General features: G+C 49.5%; 1 protein-coding gene and 1 long non-coding RNA gene across 10 annotated transcripts in view; one reads left to right on the top strand and one right to left on the bottom strand.

The window, feature by feature from the left end:
• The window catches only part of LOC144723508 (SPARC-related modular calcium-binding protein 1-like), a 67,720-nt gene that overhangs the window by 31,618 nt on the left and 14,874 nt on the right, over nt 1-21,228 (top strand). For 7 of the 8 annotated variants that reach the window (XM_078602319.1, XM_078602317.1, XM_078602316.1 and 4 more), the window contains exons 6-7: nt 5,646-5,732; nt 7,825-7,911. In XM_078602319.1, coding sequence (XP_078458445.1) covers nt 5,646-5,732; nt 7,825-7,911 — 174 coding nt within the window. The remainder of the gene's footprint in view (nt 1-5,645; nt 5,733-7,824; nt 7,912-21,228) is intronic. The other variant, XM_078602320.1, reaches the window with a different exon arrangement.
• Nucleotides 393-20,719, bottom strand: LOC144723510 (uncharacterized). 2 transcript variants are annotated; one of them, XR_013586203.1, is made up of 3 exons: nt 20,574-20,719; nt 16,107-16,201; nt 393-681 (listed from the first exon to the last, which is right to left on the bottom strand). It is a non-coding gene; the product is annotated as an uncharacterized LOC144723510 (long non-coding RNA). The 2 variants fall into 2 exon arrangements; XR_013586204.1 differs by lacking the exon at nt 393-681 and adding an exon at nt 5,574-5,758.

Below are 21,228 nucleotides of genomic sequence, written 5' to 3'. Positions count from 1 at the left end.
TGAAAGAATAACAAAGCCACAAACTGCATACATGTCTGATTGCGACGAGAGAGAAAATATGTTTTCAAATTCCAATGCAGAACTAATGGCTCGCGTCGTGTTTGCCTCCTGCTAATATAGAATTCCCCCGGCTGAGCGCACTGGCGACTGGGACACCTGTGGGAAAAGAGCTTCATAGCTCGTAAGATTTCTCAAGGATAAATAAAGATTCTGATTCTAATTGGCTACGCGCAAGGGTCACGGTCGCTTAACTAACCCCACTAAGGCGCCCGCTTCCCTGCTCCCCGCCTTCCTGCTCCCTTCCCTCTCGCTTCGCGGAACGCTCCCTCCACCACCGCTGCGCACCCCAGCCCGCCCGCTCCACCCCAGCCCACCCGCTCCACCCGCTCCACCCCAGCCCGCCCGCTCCACCCCAGACAGCTGCGGCGACGAGGCTTGGCGCTCCGCCACGCGCAGCCTCTCCTCGCCCGCCGTTAGCTCAGAGCGCACGCGATGCGGCCGTAGCCACCAGAGGGTCCCCGGGGGGCCGCCGGCATCGCTCACGGCTGCCCCCCCCCACCCCGGGGCCCTACCCCTGACGGCGGAGAGAGCGAGAGGACGAGAGGAGCGAGAGGACGTTCGCCGGGCTGGACGGCACCGCCACCGCCACCACCGCCGGGTTCCGCCGCCGAGAACGGCGCCCTGCGGAGAGCGACGCACGGTTAGGGAGTCTAAGTGGGGGGGGGGGGTGAGAGGCGTCAACCAGTAAGTGCGCTTGCTTGGCTTTCCGCGGCTAAGCCATGAAGCGGGTGGGAGTGTCGCGAGGCACGCGAGGTTGCCGCTGCTGCTGCTGCGGCTGCTGCACGAGAGACTGGTGGGGATACAAGCTGGCCGGCAGGCGGCAGCGTAGCGAGTGCCGTGATGCTCGAGGTCTTCATCAATAACCCTGCGTGGCCTTGATGGGGGGAGAGGGGGGAGGCGTGATGTTTCTGGAAATGACCATTCTGCAAAGCGCACGCGGTGGAAGGATATTGAAAAGCAATGTGCCATACATTTCGGTGAAGTACAGCAAGTAGGTTGTTGAATGTTGGACCGTGTCCCACCAGCGACACGGCCCGGTTGACACAGGCCCTGATGCAAGGGGGTTAATGGCCTCCCTCCCCCACCCCTCCTGTTTAATTTCCTCCACGCAGCTTCGTAGCTTGGTGCCGTGGGGTCTCGGTGCAATTGCACCGCCTGTACACTCACGAGTTACGTAACAACGTGGGTCAAGGCATGGACGTGTCCTGGGTGTCCTGACATCCCTCCCAACGTGCACAAATACTCTCGATCACACATTTGCCAAACATACCAATGTAGGACCCTCCTGTAAAAGAGTTGTTGAGACTCAATGAGGCCTTTCTGGATAAAGGGCATTATATAACTCAGCCACGGTCTGAACTTTGGGCCAATAATTCGTGCTTCGCGACGTAGTTGGGCCACCTGCATTCACACACATGAGCTATTCGTGTGCTGACGTCACTCATGCACCTCACAAAAAACACATTTAGGCTGGTTAATTGTTTCTTGTGCGAACTTATGTAAAAGCATTTGTTCGTGATCGTTACTAAGCATGTGGGTGGGTCACGGCTAACATCAGTGGCGAGTGATATTTCAATTGGTCCTGAGCCCCACCCTCAGCAACCCGCAGTGACCAGTGTGGTGAAGTATGGTCAAACAACTCCCACGCCCCCACCGCTGCATGGGAAGGCATTAATGCAGCAGTGGATTGAGAAAGGGCTGCAAATTACAATGTTATTATTATGATCATCATAATAATTATACTAGAAAATAGACATTTAAAGTGTTCCAAAAAAATGTGATAACGGAAAAAAATACTTAGAAAAACCCATTTTTTGCCCCTTGATAAACCTTACTGGTATTTTTTTTGAGGCACCGAAAGATATAACCATGAAGTCACAGCCCTCTTTACACTCTCAGTGCTCAGACGAAGGGCCCACAGCCTGGAATTGGGAAAGGCCTTAAATGCGTATAAAATAAACAACTGTGTGCAAACGACGGTGCATAAACTCAACCAGTCAAAGACATCACGCAAATATGCATACTGGGATGAAATCACACTCATATTTGTTTGAGGTAATATTCGTCTTTGGTGCGAATGACAAAATGCATTTGAAAAATTAACCCCCCGTGTCTATTGGCTGACTGAGGAGTCCAACATTTCAAGAAATTAGAAGAAATATGAATAAGGGCTACCGCGAGCTTATACTTAGGGCATTAGCTGTAACGATGTCAACAGTAATTTCTGAAGAATTTAGTTAACGAGTCCCTTGGCTTCTCAAATTGTAAAAGCCCTCTCCGCGGGGAGAAAGAAACCAATAATTCACAACTTACTTCTCGTACGGAGTGCGTGAACGCTTCGCAGTTCAAATTTCCTCCGTTTAAAAACGCATTATATATCCCGTGTCAGCTGCAAGTATCCAGCAAACATCACGTTTTTAAATTATAATATTCACACACACGCGCGCGCACGCAACCGGGGTATTTATTTTTTCCACATAAAGTCAGAGTTGTCATTTCACAAAAAAAAGCAAGAACAACAACAAAAACAAAGACACGTGTCTTTTTTTTCAACGGCTATGGATTTTAATTCCAGGGCGTTAATTAACGCAAAATAGCACGGGTCTCACGTGGATTATGAACAAAAAAAATGATTTAGTCAGCGCCGTCTGCCCACATCAGCGATGCCCGCTGATGTATTTATCGTAGCGCGTGTGACCCAGCCAAGGTAATGGGAGGCTTGGCTGGAAGAGGGAGGGGGGGCAGTCACCCTGGGGAAATAAGCGCTGTCTGCGAGCGCTAACGGCGCTGGCGAGCAATGTGGGCCCCCACTGTTCCTCGCCTTCGATTCAGAAAAGCCAACATTTTCTCCGCGGTGGGTTTTTTTTTTCACTTCTCCCTCCTCCTCCTCCTCATCCTCGTTGCGTCGCATTCAAAAAGCACTTTGAATTTTTTCGCGAATTCTAAAAGGCGGAATTCAAGTTCTTTCTCCAGCCGGAGGAGCGATGCAACAGCCGTGAGTAAATAAGTGCGCACATTCTGTACCGCGGTTTTGCTACGAGGCAGCGTTAATGAACCAATATGTTTGCGGGCTGGTACAATTAAATAGTCGAGTGTGAGGACTCCTCTCATTTGGGAGGGCGATGTCATTATCCATGGGGGGTTTATTCCACTTATCCGCATCAAAAAATGCGGATAATATGATGAAATTAACGATCAATTTCTCATATCCGCAAAGTAATCCGCACATCATGTAAAGCCGTTCTTAGCTAAAGGAAATTCCCCATGTAATTGAAGTATTTGAATATCAAGATGGTATCACCATTCTTCTGTGCAGAATGTGCACAAGGCTGGTACTGTCATATCGATAAGCATGCTGGGATTCCTGTTTCGTCATGCTGTCGAAGACACCGTTTTCCATACCATTAATTACAAACTCCTTTTGCAGACTGAAGAGATATTTTGCCATTAACACTGTCTCATAAAATAAGACAATATATCAGGCACATGTTTTGGGCAATTGGTCTTTCTTAAGAGCAGATAGAAAGCGCAGCCAAGGCTCATTTGACCGATTTCGGTTCGGAGAGGTTAGGAGAGTACGTGTCCACAACACGGTGCCTTGAAAACACTGAGCAATAGGAGTGACAGAATAGCTTGGAGACGGCCGAGTTATACGAATGGATAAACGAGCAATGCGCACGTTCATTTAGAAGTGACAGTCTGTCCGTCCTATCCCTCCGGACGTGACGTACGTATTTTATTTAGCCACGGGGGCCTATGCAAACCAAACCCAATAAGCATGAAATCAGGAAGGTTTATAGCCGTGATTTATTTAAATTCTCAGTTTGTCATTTTAGGTTCAGGATATCAGTTGCTCGCAGGCAATAGCTGTTGGGGCAAGACCATAATTTATTTTGTTTTACCAACAAAGAATTTGTGATTGTAAATAAATGACGAATCATTCATGCATTTTAACAAGCCGGTGTTATGGAACTGTTTTCAGCCGAACATAGAGTGGAAAATCATGCTTTGCAGTCATCCAAACTTGTCACATCTCAGAAGCTAAGCAAGGTGGGGTCTTGTTAGTACTGAGATTTGAGACTTACCCGTCCTGTAGACGTGGGATGTGAGGTGGTCGGAGAAATCCGACGAGCAATGTATTCTTAAATCCATTCGTGCGGAGTTTTGAGTGTTACCCCCTCGCCCCCCGTATGCATGGTGGCTTTTTCTTAAGTTTTCTTTCACAAGCTAAATGATCAGTAATGGCATTGGTCAAACATTCAAATGCAGAACCCTCTTGAGAGCAAATTGAGACTCAATGAAACGCTCGCTGGGTTAATAATTACGGGGTAGAATCGTTGTTGTCCGAAGCAGCCGCTTCAAAAAATATATGGATGTCGCACGAATTATGGCACTCACGCGAGTTTTCATGAGCATTTGTCGATTTTGGCGAATCAACCAAACTCAGAAAATGTTTCTTTCCACGACTGCGGAGGAGTTCGCGACTGCACTATGGAGCTCTCTCTCCACCGCGTCTTGTCCGACGTTTCGCTCCGCGTGCTGAGGGATTCTTCAGGAACTGAATCAGAAGCTCCCAGCAATGTGGAGCGACGCGTCGAAACATCCTGACAAAACTGGGAGGCCTATTGCTTTTTTTAAATTTAATCACAAACCAATTCCCCTGTTCAGAAAGGCCCATCGTGATTGTTTGGCACCGAAACCCAACTTGCCAGCTCGCTTGGCTCCCCTGTTGTGGTCATGGTCACCGACTCCCGCAACTTAGCGGACTTTGGGGTAGACGGGCAGCAGTCGTGGGAGAAGGAGGTTCACCCTCCCCACCAGATATCCCTACTGACTGGCTGGGAGGTCGGAGCGAGTGGACTTATTTCGAACGGGAACAAATATCACCGATCGATTGACATCGATTCTCGGAGGTTCGCGACACTCGCATTGAATCGCGTGCTGCGAGAATAATTATTGCGAGATTTCTCGTGCGTTTTACGCAACGGGGTTCGCGTGACACGGGCAGCTGCTGGAGGCTGCTATATTATTTACATTGCTTGAAATAACTCGATTCGTGCCTGAATCACGGCAAAGCACCACATTGCCTGGGGGGTGATGAATCCCTACACACAGAGTAACAAGCATATCCCATTATGAACACAAATATTTTAACCGACCCATTATTGTCTTTAGTACATTGCAAATGTGTTATTCGAAGTTTACAAACAGTGGTGCAGGTTTTAGAAACACTGGAAGCCAAGGATTAAATTTCACGATCGCTGGTGTGCTCACGTAACCACCGCATGTCCTATCACCTCGGCGACAGTGCCTCTTTGCAACGTTCATCAAACGCTGGTGGGCCCTCATCTGTGTGGGCGGCACAGAACCGCAAGCATTGCCAAGGACGCAACCCATGCTGATGGATCCACGTCGCTCGTAAACTTACACCGTTACGGTTATATATATATTTAAAATATATATATATATAAAATATGTATAATTTTATATGTTTATGAAATGTGTGTGTGCGTGGCCGGGCAAAAGTGCAAAACTGTTTTCCAACTTTGTTGAGGAGTAGATTGTCTTTATCTCAATAATGTCAGTCTCCTTTCAATTCTTCCTGTTTCTGAACGCAGACGACGGCTCCAAACCCACGCCCTCACAGGAGCCACATTTCGGCGATGACGACGGTGAGATTGTGCAGCTGGGAAGAGCTCTGAGGATGAGGGGGGGGGGTGCATTCAGGGCAAGGGAGAGACTGCAACACGAATGATCAACTCTTTCCCGTTCCGGTGCCGTACGCGTACATCATCGGAACGAAATCCGAAGGAAAAGGCCACGCTGATTGCGCGCGTTTGTCGCTACATTTCGGCGATGACGACGGTGAGATTGTGCAGCTGGGAAGAGCTCTGAGGATGAGGTGGGGGGGGGTGCATTCAGGGCAAGGGAGAGACTGCAACACGAATGATCAACTCTTTCCCGTTCCGGTGCCGTACGCGTACGTCATCGGAACGAAATCCGAAGGAAAAGGCCACGCTGATTGCACGCGTTTGTCGCTACGGTTCTCTGCGGTGAAGACAGTATCTTTTATAACAGCGGCGGTCCGCCTCTAATTAAAATGAACGCTGAACTGCTTGCGCGTTCCACCCTGCAACTTGCAGACCTCTCGGAACGGGAGATGATTCATGAAGTGGCAATGCATGGGAATTTTTGTTTTACTTAAAAGAACGAATTCACCGAAAATTAGTTGTCAACTTTCAGCCATGGATTGTAAGCTAATGTTTTTTTTTTTAAATTGCCCTTATTCAGCACAGAGCGGGTGGCTGACCAGACTAGAGGCCGTTCTTCGCAGAGGTTAAAGCACTGCATTATAAACCCAGAGGTCGTCATCCAGCAGTGGATTGCAAATAATCAAGTAATGTGTTGCACACTATATGTCTTTTTTTATAATCCACATAGGGTGGCGTTAACAATGGCGACTTGTATTTGGTCAACGCTGCACTCCCAGCGCAGTTCTTATTTTATTGGAAAGTTATCCACATTGTCTTGAGTCATTGCACTGCGAATTAAGTGAAACAGAGTCCAAGCTATCATGTTGGTTTCCAAGTGACTGTTAAAGAGGTTATTTTCCTTGGGCAGGGTTTGTGAGTGCATATGTGCGCATTCGTGTGTGTGTGTGTGCGCGTCTTTGTGCGCGACTCATGGAGCGACGCCACAGAGGTTAGCGCACCGGGCGATGAACCCAGCGACCCTAGTTCGATTCCCTCTCATGGCCAATATCCATTGACGATTATCGGGGCCGGTGCTGGGCCTTCCCTAGGTTGACTCAGCAATAAATGAGTACCTGGCGTGGTGTGTAAACATCAGCACTGGGGAGACAAAGGAGGCTGGGAGCTGTGCTCCTCACCCACTCGCTCGTGCGCTGGGCCAGCCTTCATAGGTGCTCGCTAACAGCACTTTCCTCAACAGCCTGGTGTCAGCCTACACGGGGGCTCTTCGTGCGGGAGGTGTGGCAGTTAGCGCACGGCGCCGTGAACCCGGCGGCCTGAGTTTGATTCCCGAATATATTAACTGGCCCTCTAGGTCGACTCAGCCTTAAATGAGTAGGGTACCTGGTGTTTGGCCACCAACCTCCGCCACCTCACCACCGCCAGGAAACATGGAACGTCGGGCCAACATCGCGTGTTTACTTGTGCGGCGTGCTGGCCTACAGCACTTGCCCTAACAAGGCTATACTAGGGGCCATCTTTGTCTCGGCGTGTAAATGCCCCGTTTGATAGTTCATCAGCATTCACAAACAAATCTCCAAAGTTCACATTGGGATCATCGAGAATCCGATGCAAATCCTCTGGGAATTGTTTCTACTCCTGAGCGCGGCATCTGTTGCCTACGTTCTTGCCTTTTAGAATGTTTGTTTTGTTTATCTTGGCTAAAGACGAGGATAAATTGCCGGGTTTTTTCGTCGCAATGTCATTTTTGTTTTATTCTAATGGATTTTTAACGGCATATGTTTCCAATATATCTCGACGGAATTTACTCTCCGATGCATTAGTTTACTGGGAAACGAAGATACTTTTGTTACTTTGCTGTACGTAAACCAAAGGAAGATGCTCGCTGAAACCCAAAGCTTTTAAGAGTCACGCAACACCCATTTACGGAATGACGTGTAAATCACCGCAGCGGCTGCGGCGTTTTAAAACCGCACTCGCTGCAAACATATTTTGTGTACGCCCGCCCGTCGCGTCGAGCTTACGTTCCCTGGTGGCCGTGTCTCTTTTTCAGACATAATAAACGCTCCCACCTTGTGGAGCAAGCAGCTGTCGAGTGCACGCGACGGACGATCCAACGGATCCTCTTCCAGACATTCCGGTAACACGGACAATGACGCTCACACCAAACGCCAACACAGAGGCAAGGAGCCCCACCCCTACCCCCACCCACCGTGTAGCCTCATGAGCTACGAGCGTTGCTAATGCCACGTTTTCCACCGCACAAACGAGCCGCGCCAGGCCCGTGCCGAGCTAGCCCAGCACAGCTCGGGAGGCTCCGGTGGTTGCTTTCCCACTGCGGAAGTCGAGCCGTGCCGGTGACGAGACGCGCGACACGCCGTGTGGAAATAACACGGTGGCGCCCCGAGTCCCTCGCGGCGTTACCGACTGCCGTCGCGCGCATTGCACCAGTCGAGGTTCGTCGCGTAGGCGGCACGGCGACACACGGGGTGCCGAGTGACATCTCACGCGATGCACGCATCATTGGGCCCCGCCTCTGGCCCTGCTTGGCCCACAGCCAGATTCAGACATCTTCTTGCGAGGCTTGGCACGGCAAAGAGCCGGTGGAATTAGGCGTCCATACTGCGACGGCCCCGCACTAGCTCGACTCGGATGTGCCGGTGCAAAGGAGGTATCGACGTAGGCACGGCGCACATCAGAGAGCAGCGATGTGACCAAGGTTCTATGTTTATAAGGGTGGGGCCTAAATTACTTCCCCCATCATACACAGCATTAGAGCAATGCCGGATCAATAATGTATCCCCCCCCCCCACCCTGCATATAGAGTGAAGTGGCTGAGCTTCAGATAGTGGTATGAGGGCTGTGAGCTAGATCACAACACACGAGCGGCGTTCAGAAGCTGCCCATCGCTTCTGCGGGTGGTGACAGCTCCTGACCGCTGATGAATGATCAACGCCGCTGCAACTCGACGGGGCTGCGTGTCCAGGAGGACGTGAGCCACAGCTGAGGAAGGCTGGGAGTTCAAACCTGGGTTGGAGGTCAACTGGGCCACATCCCTCTGGGATCAATAAAATGGGTCGTCGGCATCGGTCACCGTGTGTGTTATAGATGTAGAGAGCGGCCTCCAACTGCCATGGGAATGTGGAACTTCCACCACGGCCTCGGAATTGGCAATAAAGAGTAGCATTGCACCATTGCAGCAGGGATACGACCTTGACTTGTTTTAAATTTTGATTTGTACAACGACTGCGCGATGACTCCGGTGGGCCGAGTTCGATTACCAGTAACGGCCACTGTTAGTGGCACGTGATATCCGAACTGGTCCTGGGACTCGTCCCGCTTGACCATGTCCGCACTGACCTGCGTGGTGAAGTAGGGTTGTATCACCCCCCCCCCCCCCCCAAAATATCAGAGGCCTTCATTCAATAGTTTATTGACAGGTAGGCGCAGCCCTGCACTGACTTTCTCACACCACTGCTGGCAGAAGGGCCTCCACTCGGGGGAGCTCTCGAGAGCTCCCTCTGGAGAGTATTTTTGGCCTACTCTTCCATGCTGGAATAGGTTGGAGTACTCACACTTTACCCCACCGTATGCTAACTCACAATCGACAAACTGTGGTGTAGGCATTCATACCGCAGGACTCAGTTGGGGGGGGGGGGGGGGTTGGGAAACGCAGTAGATTGACAAACGGTTGTGACCCGAATTATGTTTTTATTTGTTATTTTTTGTTTATATTTTAATTTATTCCAACGATAGTTACGTGGATTTAACACCTTCATTGTGGGCGCTGCCGCATGCTGAAACTAGAATTCAATTTTTTTTATTTACCAGGTAAGGCCCATTGAGCCATGTACCTATTTTTCAGAAACGACCTGGCCACAGATGATAGCTCAACGAAGTGGCCTGCCTGGTGGAAATGTTTACCAGCGGCCAAATAAATCTGAACGCACATTTCTCAATGTGGAGGAAAAAACCGGAGGACCCGGAGGAAAATCCACGCGACCACGGGGAGAGAGAGAGAACAAGCAAAAACTCCAAATAGACAGCAGGCGTCAGGATCGGGATCGAACCCTGGACCTCTTGTAAACCGGGCGAGGTAGCTGACATCTCGCGGCTGCGCGCGTCACATCACGGCGAGCGTCAAAGCTCAACGAATCGTGCCACGGGAGACGCTGTCCAGGTCACGCGGTCGCTCTGCCAGGGAGATGAATTTGCTCGCGCGTGCGTCAGCGGCCGTCGACGTCCGCACGGGCAAAAACAAACGCCGGGAGTGCCGTAAACAATGCCGCGGTGAAATATGGGGGCGTGCGACGGGGGGCGCCTGCTGCTGCCCTACCGATGACGAGTTTGTGCAACGCGATGTGCTTCCTCTGCTGCGGATGGGGTCCCGTCGTTTCGACGGAGCGCTCTTGACAATAACATCTGGTAAGCGGGTCGGGCATTTTGTTCACCGAGCCTGACGCTGTTGATGAGATCAAGGAGGTTTTTGAAACCTCCTTGGACCTGTCCACAGTTTGCTTGCTGTAAAAAACAAATGCTGCTGTTGCTGCTGGATAACATTGGTCTGAAAATCCAGTAGGACAAAGTTCCGCTTAAATATGCATTCAGACCCCCAGAACTGGGAGTCACAGGATGTGGCCTCTGGTCTCGACTCCGTGTCCCCCGTGTCCCCCGTGCCAGCCGCCTCTTCATCTCTCAAGTCCTCAGCAGCTGTCTGCTGCGCTCCTCTTGGGGATCATCTGAACCCACGTGTCCACACGTGGGTCATTTATCAGTGCCAAATGTTACTCCACAGACCTGGCGCTCTCCCACTCATTCACTCCTGCTTCAAGAATGTCTCGTCGAGCCTCCCTGTCTGCCTCTAATTAGGCTCAGCACCGCCGCTGATACGTTTGCTATTCAGTGGGGAGTGGTGGATCCAGGTGTAGGGTGGGGGCGATGGGGCAATCGACTGCCACCCTTGAAACTCCATAAATTAGTATTATATTGATATTTTCCAAAAACAATACATTTCATGTTTTATTTTTCTTATTCATGTAGGGCCCTGCTTAAAAAGCTTTGAAATATTCTGACCCTTGACTTAAAGCATTCGTGACTGCAGGAATTCATGGGACAAATAATAAAATAATAATTGTATTACTTTTCTATCTACGTGACTTTCCCGAAAGACCCAAAGAGCATATTGGGACCCCCCCCGCTCCCACCGATTCCCTGGGACGTTTCTAACTCCCTCTGTCAGCGGGGAAGTTCATTGCAAACGAAGCTGAGTTGCATGTACGTATGTTGAACTTCTTTCGCAACGTACGTAGCCAACCGTGATTCGTCTTTGTTTTGGGTTTGAGAAGAGAACTCCTCTGAACTCGAGGCGGCTCGTTCGCTTGGCCACACCACTCTCCTTCACTGCTTCTAAAATGTAGTCGGGTTGGGTCAAATTTGTGGGGTCGTCTCTCTTGGTGGACAGATGTCCGTGAATAATAATAACGATAAAATAGCAAGGCAAATGTGGTAAAAGAAGCAGCCCTGAAATTGCTTACTCACTCCATTGCTGGCAGAAGGGCCTTCACTAGACGGTGCTCTAGAGATTCCCTCTAGAGGGTATTTGGATTACTCGTCTACACTGGCCATAGGCCTTGCGAGAGATGGGAGTAGCCACCATCTCAACGGCCTCTCTCACCTTGCCGTAGCTAAAGTGTGGGGAGTGGCGGTGCAGCGGGTTACACACCGCGCTATAACCGTGGCAACTTTGAATTTGATTTCCCGGGACGTGGCCAACTTCGGTGGCGAGTGATATCTGAGCTGTTCTCCACTCCCATCCCGATGTTACCAAGCTGCGCTGACCAGCACGGTGAAGTATAGCCGCAAACAGCCCCTGACGATTGACGCGCCAATTGATTAATTGACTACTGGACATCCGTAAACAAAAGAGCTTCATGGCTCATCGGATTTATCCAGGATAAATAAAGATTCTGATTCTGACCACATCACGTATACACATACACGGAGTAAATAAAGTGAGTTAATTAATATGAAAGCACTGTGCAGTGAGGTGGGGGGGACACCTTATTTCATCCAAGGTCCAGGTGACATGTGAGATTTCGGTTCTTGTGCGTAGGAACACACCGACGGCATCGCGGCGAGCCCCAATGCACGATGACTCCCAACCGCCACCGTCTCGATCGTGCATCCACCCCCCCATCCTCAACCACTCCCATCGCGCCCACCAGCCGCCTCGCTCACACGGCCCTTTTAAAAGGGCCCCATGCCCACGCCAAAGGTGGGGGGACGGGGGTTCTTTGCCAAATTACGAGCGGCTGGCAGAATCCCACAAATTGGCACGTTTTGAAAGTTTGCTTATTTTTTTGGCATCGGCTTTGCAGCGCTAATTACCTGGAGGGCTTGTTGCTCCATGCTCCGTGACTGCGAATTCTTCAATGAGTCTCAAGTTCGTTGCCGTAGGTACGCGTGTGTATGTATGGTGGACTTCTTTCGCACCGTACACAGCCAACCATCCTAACTGGAGGTGCGGGGAGGACAACAAACTAAACACAAAAAGTAGTTCAAAGAAATGAGTGTTTCAATCTAGGTTTGAAAATTAATAGCTCCAGCGGCTTCCTAATATCGGAAGGAAGAGCGTTCCAGACGGCTGAAGAAACACATCTGAAAGCGAGTGATGATTTGCCAAAAGCTGCTGTGAGGATGACCGGAGTTCGCGTGATGGTTGATGCTTCTTAATGTCTGCACCCTTCAATGGCCGGAGAATGGTTTTGCTCTTGCTTTCGTAACTTTTATAATGTTGCCAAATGTTTATCCCAATTGTGCCATTGCCGCACGTCAAGTTCCCAACATCCTCACAGTGGCTTCTGGGCTAACCATCGAACAAAGACAATCACCGCATCGCGCGCTTTTAGATGCGCTTCTGCAGCCATCTGGACGCCACTGGAGCTATGTACTTTTAAAATCTCGATTGAAAACTCATTTCATTAGAAACGATTTCTGCGTTTAGTTTGTTGTCCTTCCCCCGCACCTCCGATTAGCACGGTTGGATACATACGGTGTGAAAGAAGTTCAACATGCATGTATACATTATCTGGGCCATCCCTCCTTCTCCCATTACCCTGGATAATCGAACGTTGATTATCAGAGCCAACACGCACTGCTCAGTGCTTCCACAAAATTAAGATCCACGTTAATAGGTCAAGACGGTGACTTGTAATTTAATATGTATGCTTTCATGACAAATATGATTCATAGTTCGCTTCTTTCGGGCTAGGTCGTGTAGGCATAATGTCAAAATGTAAATACAATTAGCTTCCACTACCAAAAAAAGCCAAACGAATTATCACGTTGGCAAATATGATAATTGATTTGATTTTACACCAAACCGAAATGCTGAAAAGTAAGCGATCTATATATCATTATTACTCTTACGACTATTCATATTTAAAATTGTCAAAATCTTGCTCTTCAACACCTCAGTACGCTGAAAAATTCAATCAATTGGCATATTTCTCCACGTGGCAATTCCATTTGAATGGCGCCGTCGGGTGGCGGAGGGTTATCGTTACCAAATGGACATCAACCCTATGCGACCAGAGCGAAAGGAAACAAATCAGTTAAACTAATTACGCTAATTCTAGATTTGAAGCTTTCGTGACTGCAAGGATTCATATTCTTAGGTTTTTTCGGTAAAGTCACGTAGGTAAAAAAATTTAAATTAATAAAAGTAAAATAAAATTAAAATCACGACGTTTCGGAGGCACGTCGTGATTTTTATTTTATTTTACTTTTATTAATTTTAATTTTTTACCTACGTGACTTGACCGAAAAAACCTAAGAATAATTACGCTAAGACCGCCACACAAGCCCATCGCTCTTTCTCCTTCTGATAAATCTCACGGGTTTTGTTTCAAGACCAACGGCCGAGACCTCCGAGGGTCTCTGACAAAATCCCCCCATCCCGCTTGAGGTCTTCTTCCCCATCGCCGGCCAATGCCCCCCCTCCACCCCCCTTCCACCCCGCACGCGTGTCCCACCCATCACAACCTCCCCCTTCTCCTGTGCACAGGGTGGTCCAGATGTCTTGTGACACCCCCCCCCCCCCCACCGATTATTTTACCCCTCGTATTTTCGTTCTTTTGCATATTCATTTATGTTTTAAATAAACCTTAACTAAACATTTTTTTTACGTCTTAAGATAATTAAATAGGGGTCACAAGACCAACCTGTACATCTACAACGCTTTTCACCCCATTCTGTTTGGAACCTCCAAGGTTGTTGACCGCCATCCTTCCAATAAAATTCCCGACATTCCCAGCGTGCACCCCGCGTGTTAACCAATCACGAGCTTCACCTCCACCCCGCGTGTTAACCAATCACGAGCTTCACCTCCACCCCGCGTGTTAACCAATCACGAGCTTTACCTGCACCCCGCGTGTTAACCAATCACGAGCTTCACCTCCACCCCGCGTGTTAACCAATCACGAGCTTTACCTGCACCCCGCGTGTTAACCAATCACGAGCTTCACCTCCACCCCGCGTGTTAACCAATCACGAGCTTCACCTCCACCCCGCGTGTTAACCAATCACGAGCTTTACCTGCACCCCGCGTGTTAACCAATCACGAGCTTCACCTCCACCCCGCGTGTTAACCAATCACGAGCTTTACCAGCACCCCGCGTGTTAACCAATCACGAGCTTTACCTGCACCCCGCGTGTTAACCAATCACGAGCTTTACCTGCACCCCGCGTGTTAACCAATCACGAGCTTTACCTGCACCACGTGCTGCCTTTGGCCGAGAGAACTGGCACAAGTCGGAGCCCAACAGCGACTCGGTTCATTGCACATCATACGCACGTACGACCTCAGCCACCACGTGCAATATAGATTCGTGGTATACGTAACAAGCTACGCATTGTCAAACATCTTTGCGCCAGATATTTACATTTAACACACATCGCTGATTTTACATGTTTGCCTAAGTGTGCAATAATATTTCTGTGTGTGTAAAACAAAAATACCCTGTAGAGCTTTAAACAGTCTGTTGGGGTAAGTGCTGTTAGCGAGCACCTGTTAATGCTGGCACAGCACACGAGGGGGTTAGTGGCCATCAGCACACCCGGCCGCCTTTGTCTCCTCAGTGCAGATGTTTACACACTGCACCAGGTACGCATGTAAGGCTGAGTAGACCTAGGCGAGTCCCAGGACAGGTTCAACATCGTATTCACCACTGCTATTCGTCATTAGCAGCAATCAAACTCGACTCGCTGGGTTCATAGACCATCGCACGAACCCAGCGGTCCTTAACCTTGGCTGCAGGGGTACATGCACCCCAGGTTAAGAACATCTGCACTTACCACTGTGCTACCACTACCATATGAATACAAATACGATCCCCCGTGTCGCCTTAATAGACTGTCGGGGCAAGTGTTGTTCACGAGCATTTATGAAGGCCGGAACAGCACACGAGGGGGTGGGTGACCAGCACCACGCCCGACTGCCTTTGTCTCCCCAGTGGCGATGTTTACACACATGACACCAGGTACTCATTTGAGGCTAAGTCTACCTAGGGGAGGATCAGGACCGGTTCAGATAATCGTCACTGGTGGTGGCCATGAGCGGGAATCAAACTACCGTCGCCGGGTTCGTAACGCAGCGTGCTAACTACTGCGCCACCGCTCCCTATATATACACACATAAGACCAATGGAATATAACAATCTCTGCCTGTTAGTGTGCATTTCAGCTCATGCTTAATGCATCCAACGATGAACTACGTCATCCACACCCATAATTCATTAAATGGGACCACGTCATACTGATACACTGATCCCCAACTGGTTCCCAATCCAACCCCCGACCAATTACAAGGTCGCCCCACACCATCTTCAAGGTTCTTCATAGACTCGTCCACGCCTCCTCTCCCCTCTCATCGCTCGCTGCTCCAGCAAGTGAGGCCTTCTGTCAAACGTGTCAGTCAACCTTTGCCCAGTGAGCGGAGGAGGAGGAGGATGCACATTCTCTGCTGCTGCTTCCACTGTCTGAAATTCCCTTCCTCTTGGCTATCCACACATTGGCCATCCTTTCTCCTGTTCAAGGCCAGCCAATAATTCCCTCCCTCTTATAGACGTCTCTTGACACTTCTAACATCAGGCCATCCGAATTCCCTCTCTGGCCTGCAGATTTGTATTCCCTCATTCTCTGCATTACTTCAACATGCTCATGAACGCTCTAGGTACGCAGGTCTTCGGTTATTTCTTAGCCACTGCGAGGGGTAATTACATTTAGACGCTGCACACACATTCGCAATTGTATTGCAATAATTGAATTGTTAAATACCTTGCTCTGTCCTTGAGAGACGAAACACGTAGAGGATAAACTTTCTGTGTTCCGTTTGTTGTCCTTCCCCCCGCATCTCCTATTAGCACGGTTCGCTGCGTACGATGCAAAAGAAGTTAAACATACATAATGACATATATTAGCCTCGGTTGAATACGTACGGTGCAAAAGAAGTTAAACATACACACACCACGTAATCTTGGAGCACTGCATTTGCCACACGCCGAATTCCTGCACACGTTTTAATACTTTGCGAGCACAACACCAAGCGGCCCGGACGCTAGAATGAATACGCGAATGAATAAATGAATGAACAAATGAATGAAAATGAAACAGTCGCCGCTTAACAGCACTATAATCTGCAGTGGCACTCATTCAACCCGCTTCTCTGTTCACACGAAGAATAGCGGGGGGAGGGGCGGGGAGGGCTGATAACCTTTTCAAAACTTTATTTTTTGTTCCCAACTGTTATTTGATGAAGCGTATGGGCCCGGCGATGTAAAGTCAAAGTAAAAAAAAAACTAAACGGGCTTTTAGTGCGTCCGATAAAGAGAATAAACAACACTTTGAGCTTTAAAACGGTGGCGGGGGCACTTTAGTCTCCACGGGTAATGGCCCTCCAATTATCCTAATGGGGGGGGGGATCTTTCCAGAAAATCTACCTCGCGATTGTGCGCAAAGCAAGCCGGAGCACAGCGCCTCCTCTGTTCCATGGAGAAACAAAACAAAAAACCTCCACCCCCCCCCCCAGCCTCAAACAGAAGGTGCCGTCGGCGGCTATGCGCCGATGCGGAGATTCCGGACGGAGTCTAAGCTTTCCTTGCCGCTGTCCCTGTGCTCGCCCGAGACTGGGTTGCGTGCGGGAAGCCGCTTCCCTTCAAACGGAGACGGATCCCACCCCTGCCGCTGCCGCGAGCGGTGCAACAAACGCAAAGACGACGGAGAGATGATCTGCTCGTGCAGCGTAGACGCGCAGCCTCTGCTGCTGCTGCTGCTGTTGTTGTCGCGGCTGATGTGGCAGGCGACAATTTCTTGAGGCCGGCGCATGCAACTCCGAGGAGGGAGTAGTGTGGCCGGAAAAAGAAATCGCACCTCGCCAGCGGTCGTCTTAGCGGGTGGTTGCTCTGAAAGCCAGCCACTTGGTGCCCCATGGCTAACACGAGTGGTGAGTGAGATCTCAACTGGTCCCAGCTCTCCCCGAGATCAACACGGCTTTAAATGAATGCCAGGTGCGGCGTGGGGAAACAAGAGCGGCTGGGTGTGGTGCTGAATGGGTGCTCGCTAACACCGCTTGTCCCTGCAGTTCAAGTCGGCTATATGGAGAGAGCATTGTCTTTGTGGGGAACACATGCATGCGTGCAATCAAACATTCAATCATGCGCACACACGTGCCAACCATCCGCAGGACGAAGAGTGAGTGGTGGGTGCGATGCCAGTATGGCAGGGAAAGGGATGGTCTCAGACGGAGTGGACCTTGGCGATGGACACTCGGTATTGGGATGTGGAATGTCACGTCACTGGGGGGCAAGGAGCCGGAGCCGGTGGAGGAGGTGGAATGGTATCGACTAGACAAAGTTGGCCTCACCTCCACACACAGCATTGGCACTAGAACCACACTTATCGGTCGTCTCCTATTCCAGACTAACCCCTGATGAGAGGCCCCTTAGCGGGTGTGGGGATGCTCACAAGCCCCTGGGCTGGGAGCTGTTCAGTTGGAGTTTGTCCCAGGGTCGCCTCAATGAGACTTCGGGTCTCAGAAAGGGAAACTCTGACTGTTGTCTATTGCTTATGCACCAAATAGCAGTTCAGAGTATTCGGCCTTGTTGGAGACGGTGGGTGCAGTGCTCAATAGAGTGCTGCCTACAAGACTCCACAGTCTTAGTGGGCGACTTCAATGCTCACGTGGGAAACGATGGAGATACCTGGAGAGGCGTGATTGGGAGGAATGGGCCCCCTGATCTGAACCCCAAAGGTGAGATGTTATTGGAATTCTGCGCTAGTCACGGAATGTCAACAACAAACACCATGTTCGAACACAAGGATGCTCGCAAGTGTACTTGGAACCAGAGCACCTGAGGCTGAAGGTTAATGATTGACTTAATAATTGTATGATCGGACCTAAGGCCGTATGTTCTAAACACTCGGTTGAAGAGAGGGGCAGATTATAGTAGTAGGTTTTTACCCTTTTAAACTGGTACAAAACTGACACCTTTATTTGTACCAGTTTAAAAGGGTAAAAACCTACTACTATATTTTGCCACTGGTAAAAGGGATCTCATAGTGAGAGGGGCAGAGCTGTCAACTGATCAACACCTGCTGGATCGGTGTGGCGTCCGCAGTGATGCGGGCGCTGTACTGCATCACCACCCAAAGCTCGTGCACCTATGATGATGCGCTTTGGGTAATGACCGAAAGGATGAAACCGCGGGTACAAGGGGCCGAAATGAGGTTTCTCCGCAGGGTTGCCGGGCTCACCACTCTCCGTGATCGGGTGAGGAGCTCGGTAATCCGGGAGAGCCTCAGAGTCGAGCCGCTGCTCCTCCGGATCGAGAAGATAGACTCCCCCTGGAACTCTACCGGGCAGCAGCAGCAACGTCCCTCTGGGCGAAGACCCCGGGGCCGGCCCAGGACCACGCTGGTGGGACTACGTCGCTCAGCTGGCCTGGGAATGTCTGGAGATTCTCCAGGAAGAGCCAAAAGTCTGTCGCCAGGGAGGTCTGGACCGCCCTCCTCAACACGCTGCCACCGCGGCCCTCACCAGGACAAGCAGATGGAGAAACGAACGAATGAACACAAATGCGAAGATCCCCCGATAGCCTCAACGGACTCTTGGGTGCAAGTCCTGTTAGCGAACACCTATGAAGGCCAGCTGAGCACACGAGGGAGGTGGGTGGCCAGAACTACACCTAATGTTTAATCACTGTCCTGGTTTCGATTTAAACCTTTCGTGACTGCAGGGATTCATCTTCTTGGTTCGTTCGGTAAAGTCTCGTAGAAGGGAAATAATAAAATAATAAAATTAAACATAATAAAATAATTCTCGCACCTGCTGCAGCTCCTTACTATTAAAATTCCTTCCCTCTATTACTGCTTACCATACTCCCTCCCTATGATGCTGCTAATCCTGCATACTGCATAATATGACTTTGAACCCCCCCCCACCTCCTACGCATTCCACAAGTAATGACTAATCCCATATCTGCATTTCCCAAAAATATGCTAAATTCCTCTTGATATGCAAATTCCTTTGTCAAGGCGCCCCTTCCCCCCTCCAACCCAGCTTAAATATACGCTGCCAAGCCTGGTGGTGTCCATTCAGACGCTGTCTTTCCGACAGACCTGTTCTTCACCTGAGGACGGCTGCTTGCGTTGTGGCCGAAACGTCGTGAGAATAATTTTAGATTTTTATTATTTTATTATTTCCCTTCTACGTGACTTTACCGAAAGAACCAAGAAGACACTGTCCTGGTGTTGTCCCCGAGTGGTTATCGAACTCGTTCCACTGGATTCGTAGTGCGGCACGCTCACCACTGCGCCACTGCTCTCCACACACAAGCATCGCATTCACGCACATCTCCATCTGCCAGGCCTGAGTCATTGGGTGGAAATTCCACATTCCTACAGTGGTCACCAGGTTTTGTTTTAACTTAGGAAGGACGTTAGCTAAATGTTTCTTTTTTTTAAATTAAACAAGTAAAAAAAAACACAACGCGCCCAGTGTTCGTTAATGACGGCAGGGTTGAAATATTTGCAGCCTGAAGTATACAGGGCTACCAGTTGCAGCTCGGCACACATTGAAGACAGTGCAAGAGCGTGGATGAAGGGGTCTGTTGCACTCTCTATCATCATCATCTTGTCATCCCCTCGTGCGCGTGGATTCCTCCTGATACTCACAATTTCCTCCCACGCTCGAAAATAAAATGAATTAGCCAAACAACTAGAAAAAGATGCAACGTTTCCCTTGAACAATACAGTGTTTATAACCTTCAGGTCACAATGTGTTGGGATTTGGTTTGTATGTACGGTATGTTGAACTTCTTTCGCACAGTACACAGCCAACCATGCTAATTGTAGGTGCGGGGGAAGGACAACAAACTAAACACAAAAAGCAGTTGTAAAGAAATTAGTTTTCAATCGAGATTTAAAAGTGCATAGCTCCAGTGGCTTCCTAATATCAGAGTGGAGAGCGTTCCAGATGGGCGCAGAAGTGCATCTGATAGCGTGGGAGGAGGTGACCGTCTTTGTTCGATGGTTAACCAAAAGTCGTTTCTGCGAAGATGAGCGGAGTTCGCATGATGGTTAATGCTCCTTGACGTCGTCAGACACGACATGAATCCAAGAGTTATTAAGCGTACGCGGTCAGTAAATATGAATATTTATATCGCTTTCTACTCGTAGCTACGTTATGCAGAAAAATTCCGTGGGCACATAATGATGGATCGTGCCGTGAATTGTGAACGCACTCACGACGACACGGCGAGTAGTGGAGTTGCGGCTTCTGTGCCACTCGTGGGCAGCGCTTCGAACGCTGCTGCAAAGCTTCTTAAACGTGGCCCCCGGGAACACGACCCGCTTCATCCGCTCTGGTGTCGTCTGTTCGACTAGCGGCGCACAGCTGATGATGCTTTAAGCATTGTTACTGATCGTCGTTGATCTGATTAGGCTGGCACGACAGACACTGAAATTAATTAATCAATAAAATTGCGCACAGTGTAAGAATCAATTCATTTTGAATACGATGAACTTGGCTGGGTAGGACTCCAGTGCCGCCACGAGAGGCACTGCTACGATCACCACAATATACAATAACGAATCAATTATTGTCTCGAACCATCATGCCTCAAAATCATAACAATTTGTCACTTGCTGTTTGTAAACTAAAAACTTATTTTTTATCTAACCAGGTAAGGCCCACTGAGCTCGATATATTTTTTTCAGAAGCGACCTGACCGCAAATGATAGCTCAACGAAGTGGCTGATCACGTGCACATTTTTAGCAGCCATATACTCTAAAATAACATTTCTAAACGTGGAGGGAAAGACCGGAGGACCCATAGAAAAATCTATTTGACCATGGGGAGAACAGGCAAATTCAAAATATCCAGGTAACATCAGGGTCGGG

The sequence above is a fragment of the Lampetra planeri genome, chromosome 18 (assembly GCF_965212315.1).
Source record: "Lampetra planeri chromosome 18, kcLamPlan1.2.h2, whole genome shotgun sequence".
NCBI classification, from domain to species: domain Eukaryota; kingdom Metazoa; phylum Chordata; class Hyperoartia; order Petromyzontiformes; family Petromyzontidae; genus Lampetra; species Lampetra planeri.
The sequence above is the reverse complement of the archived record's forward strand: the minus strand, read 5'-3'. Positions and strand labels throughout refer to the sequence as shown.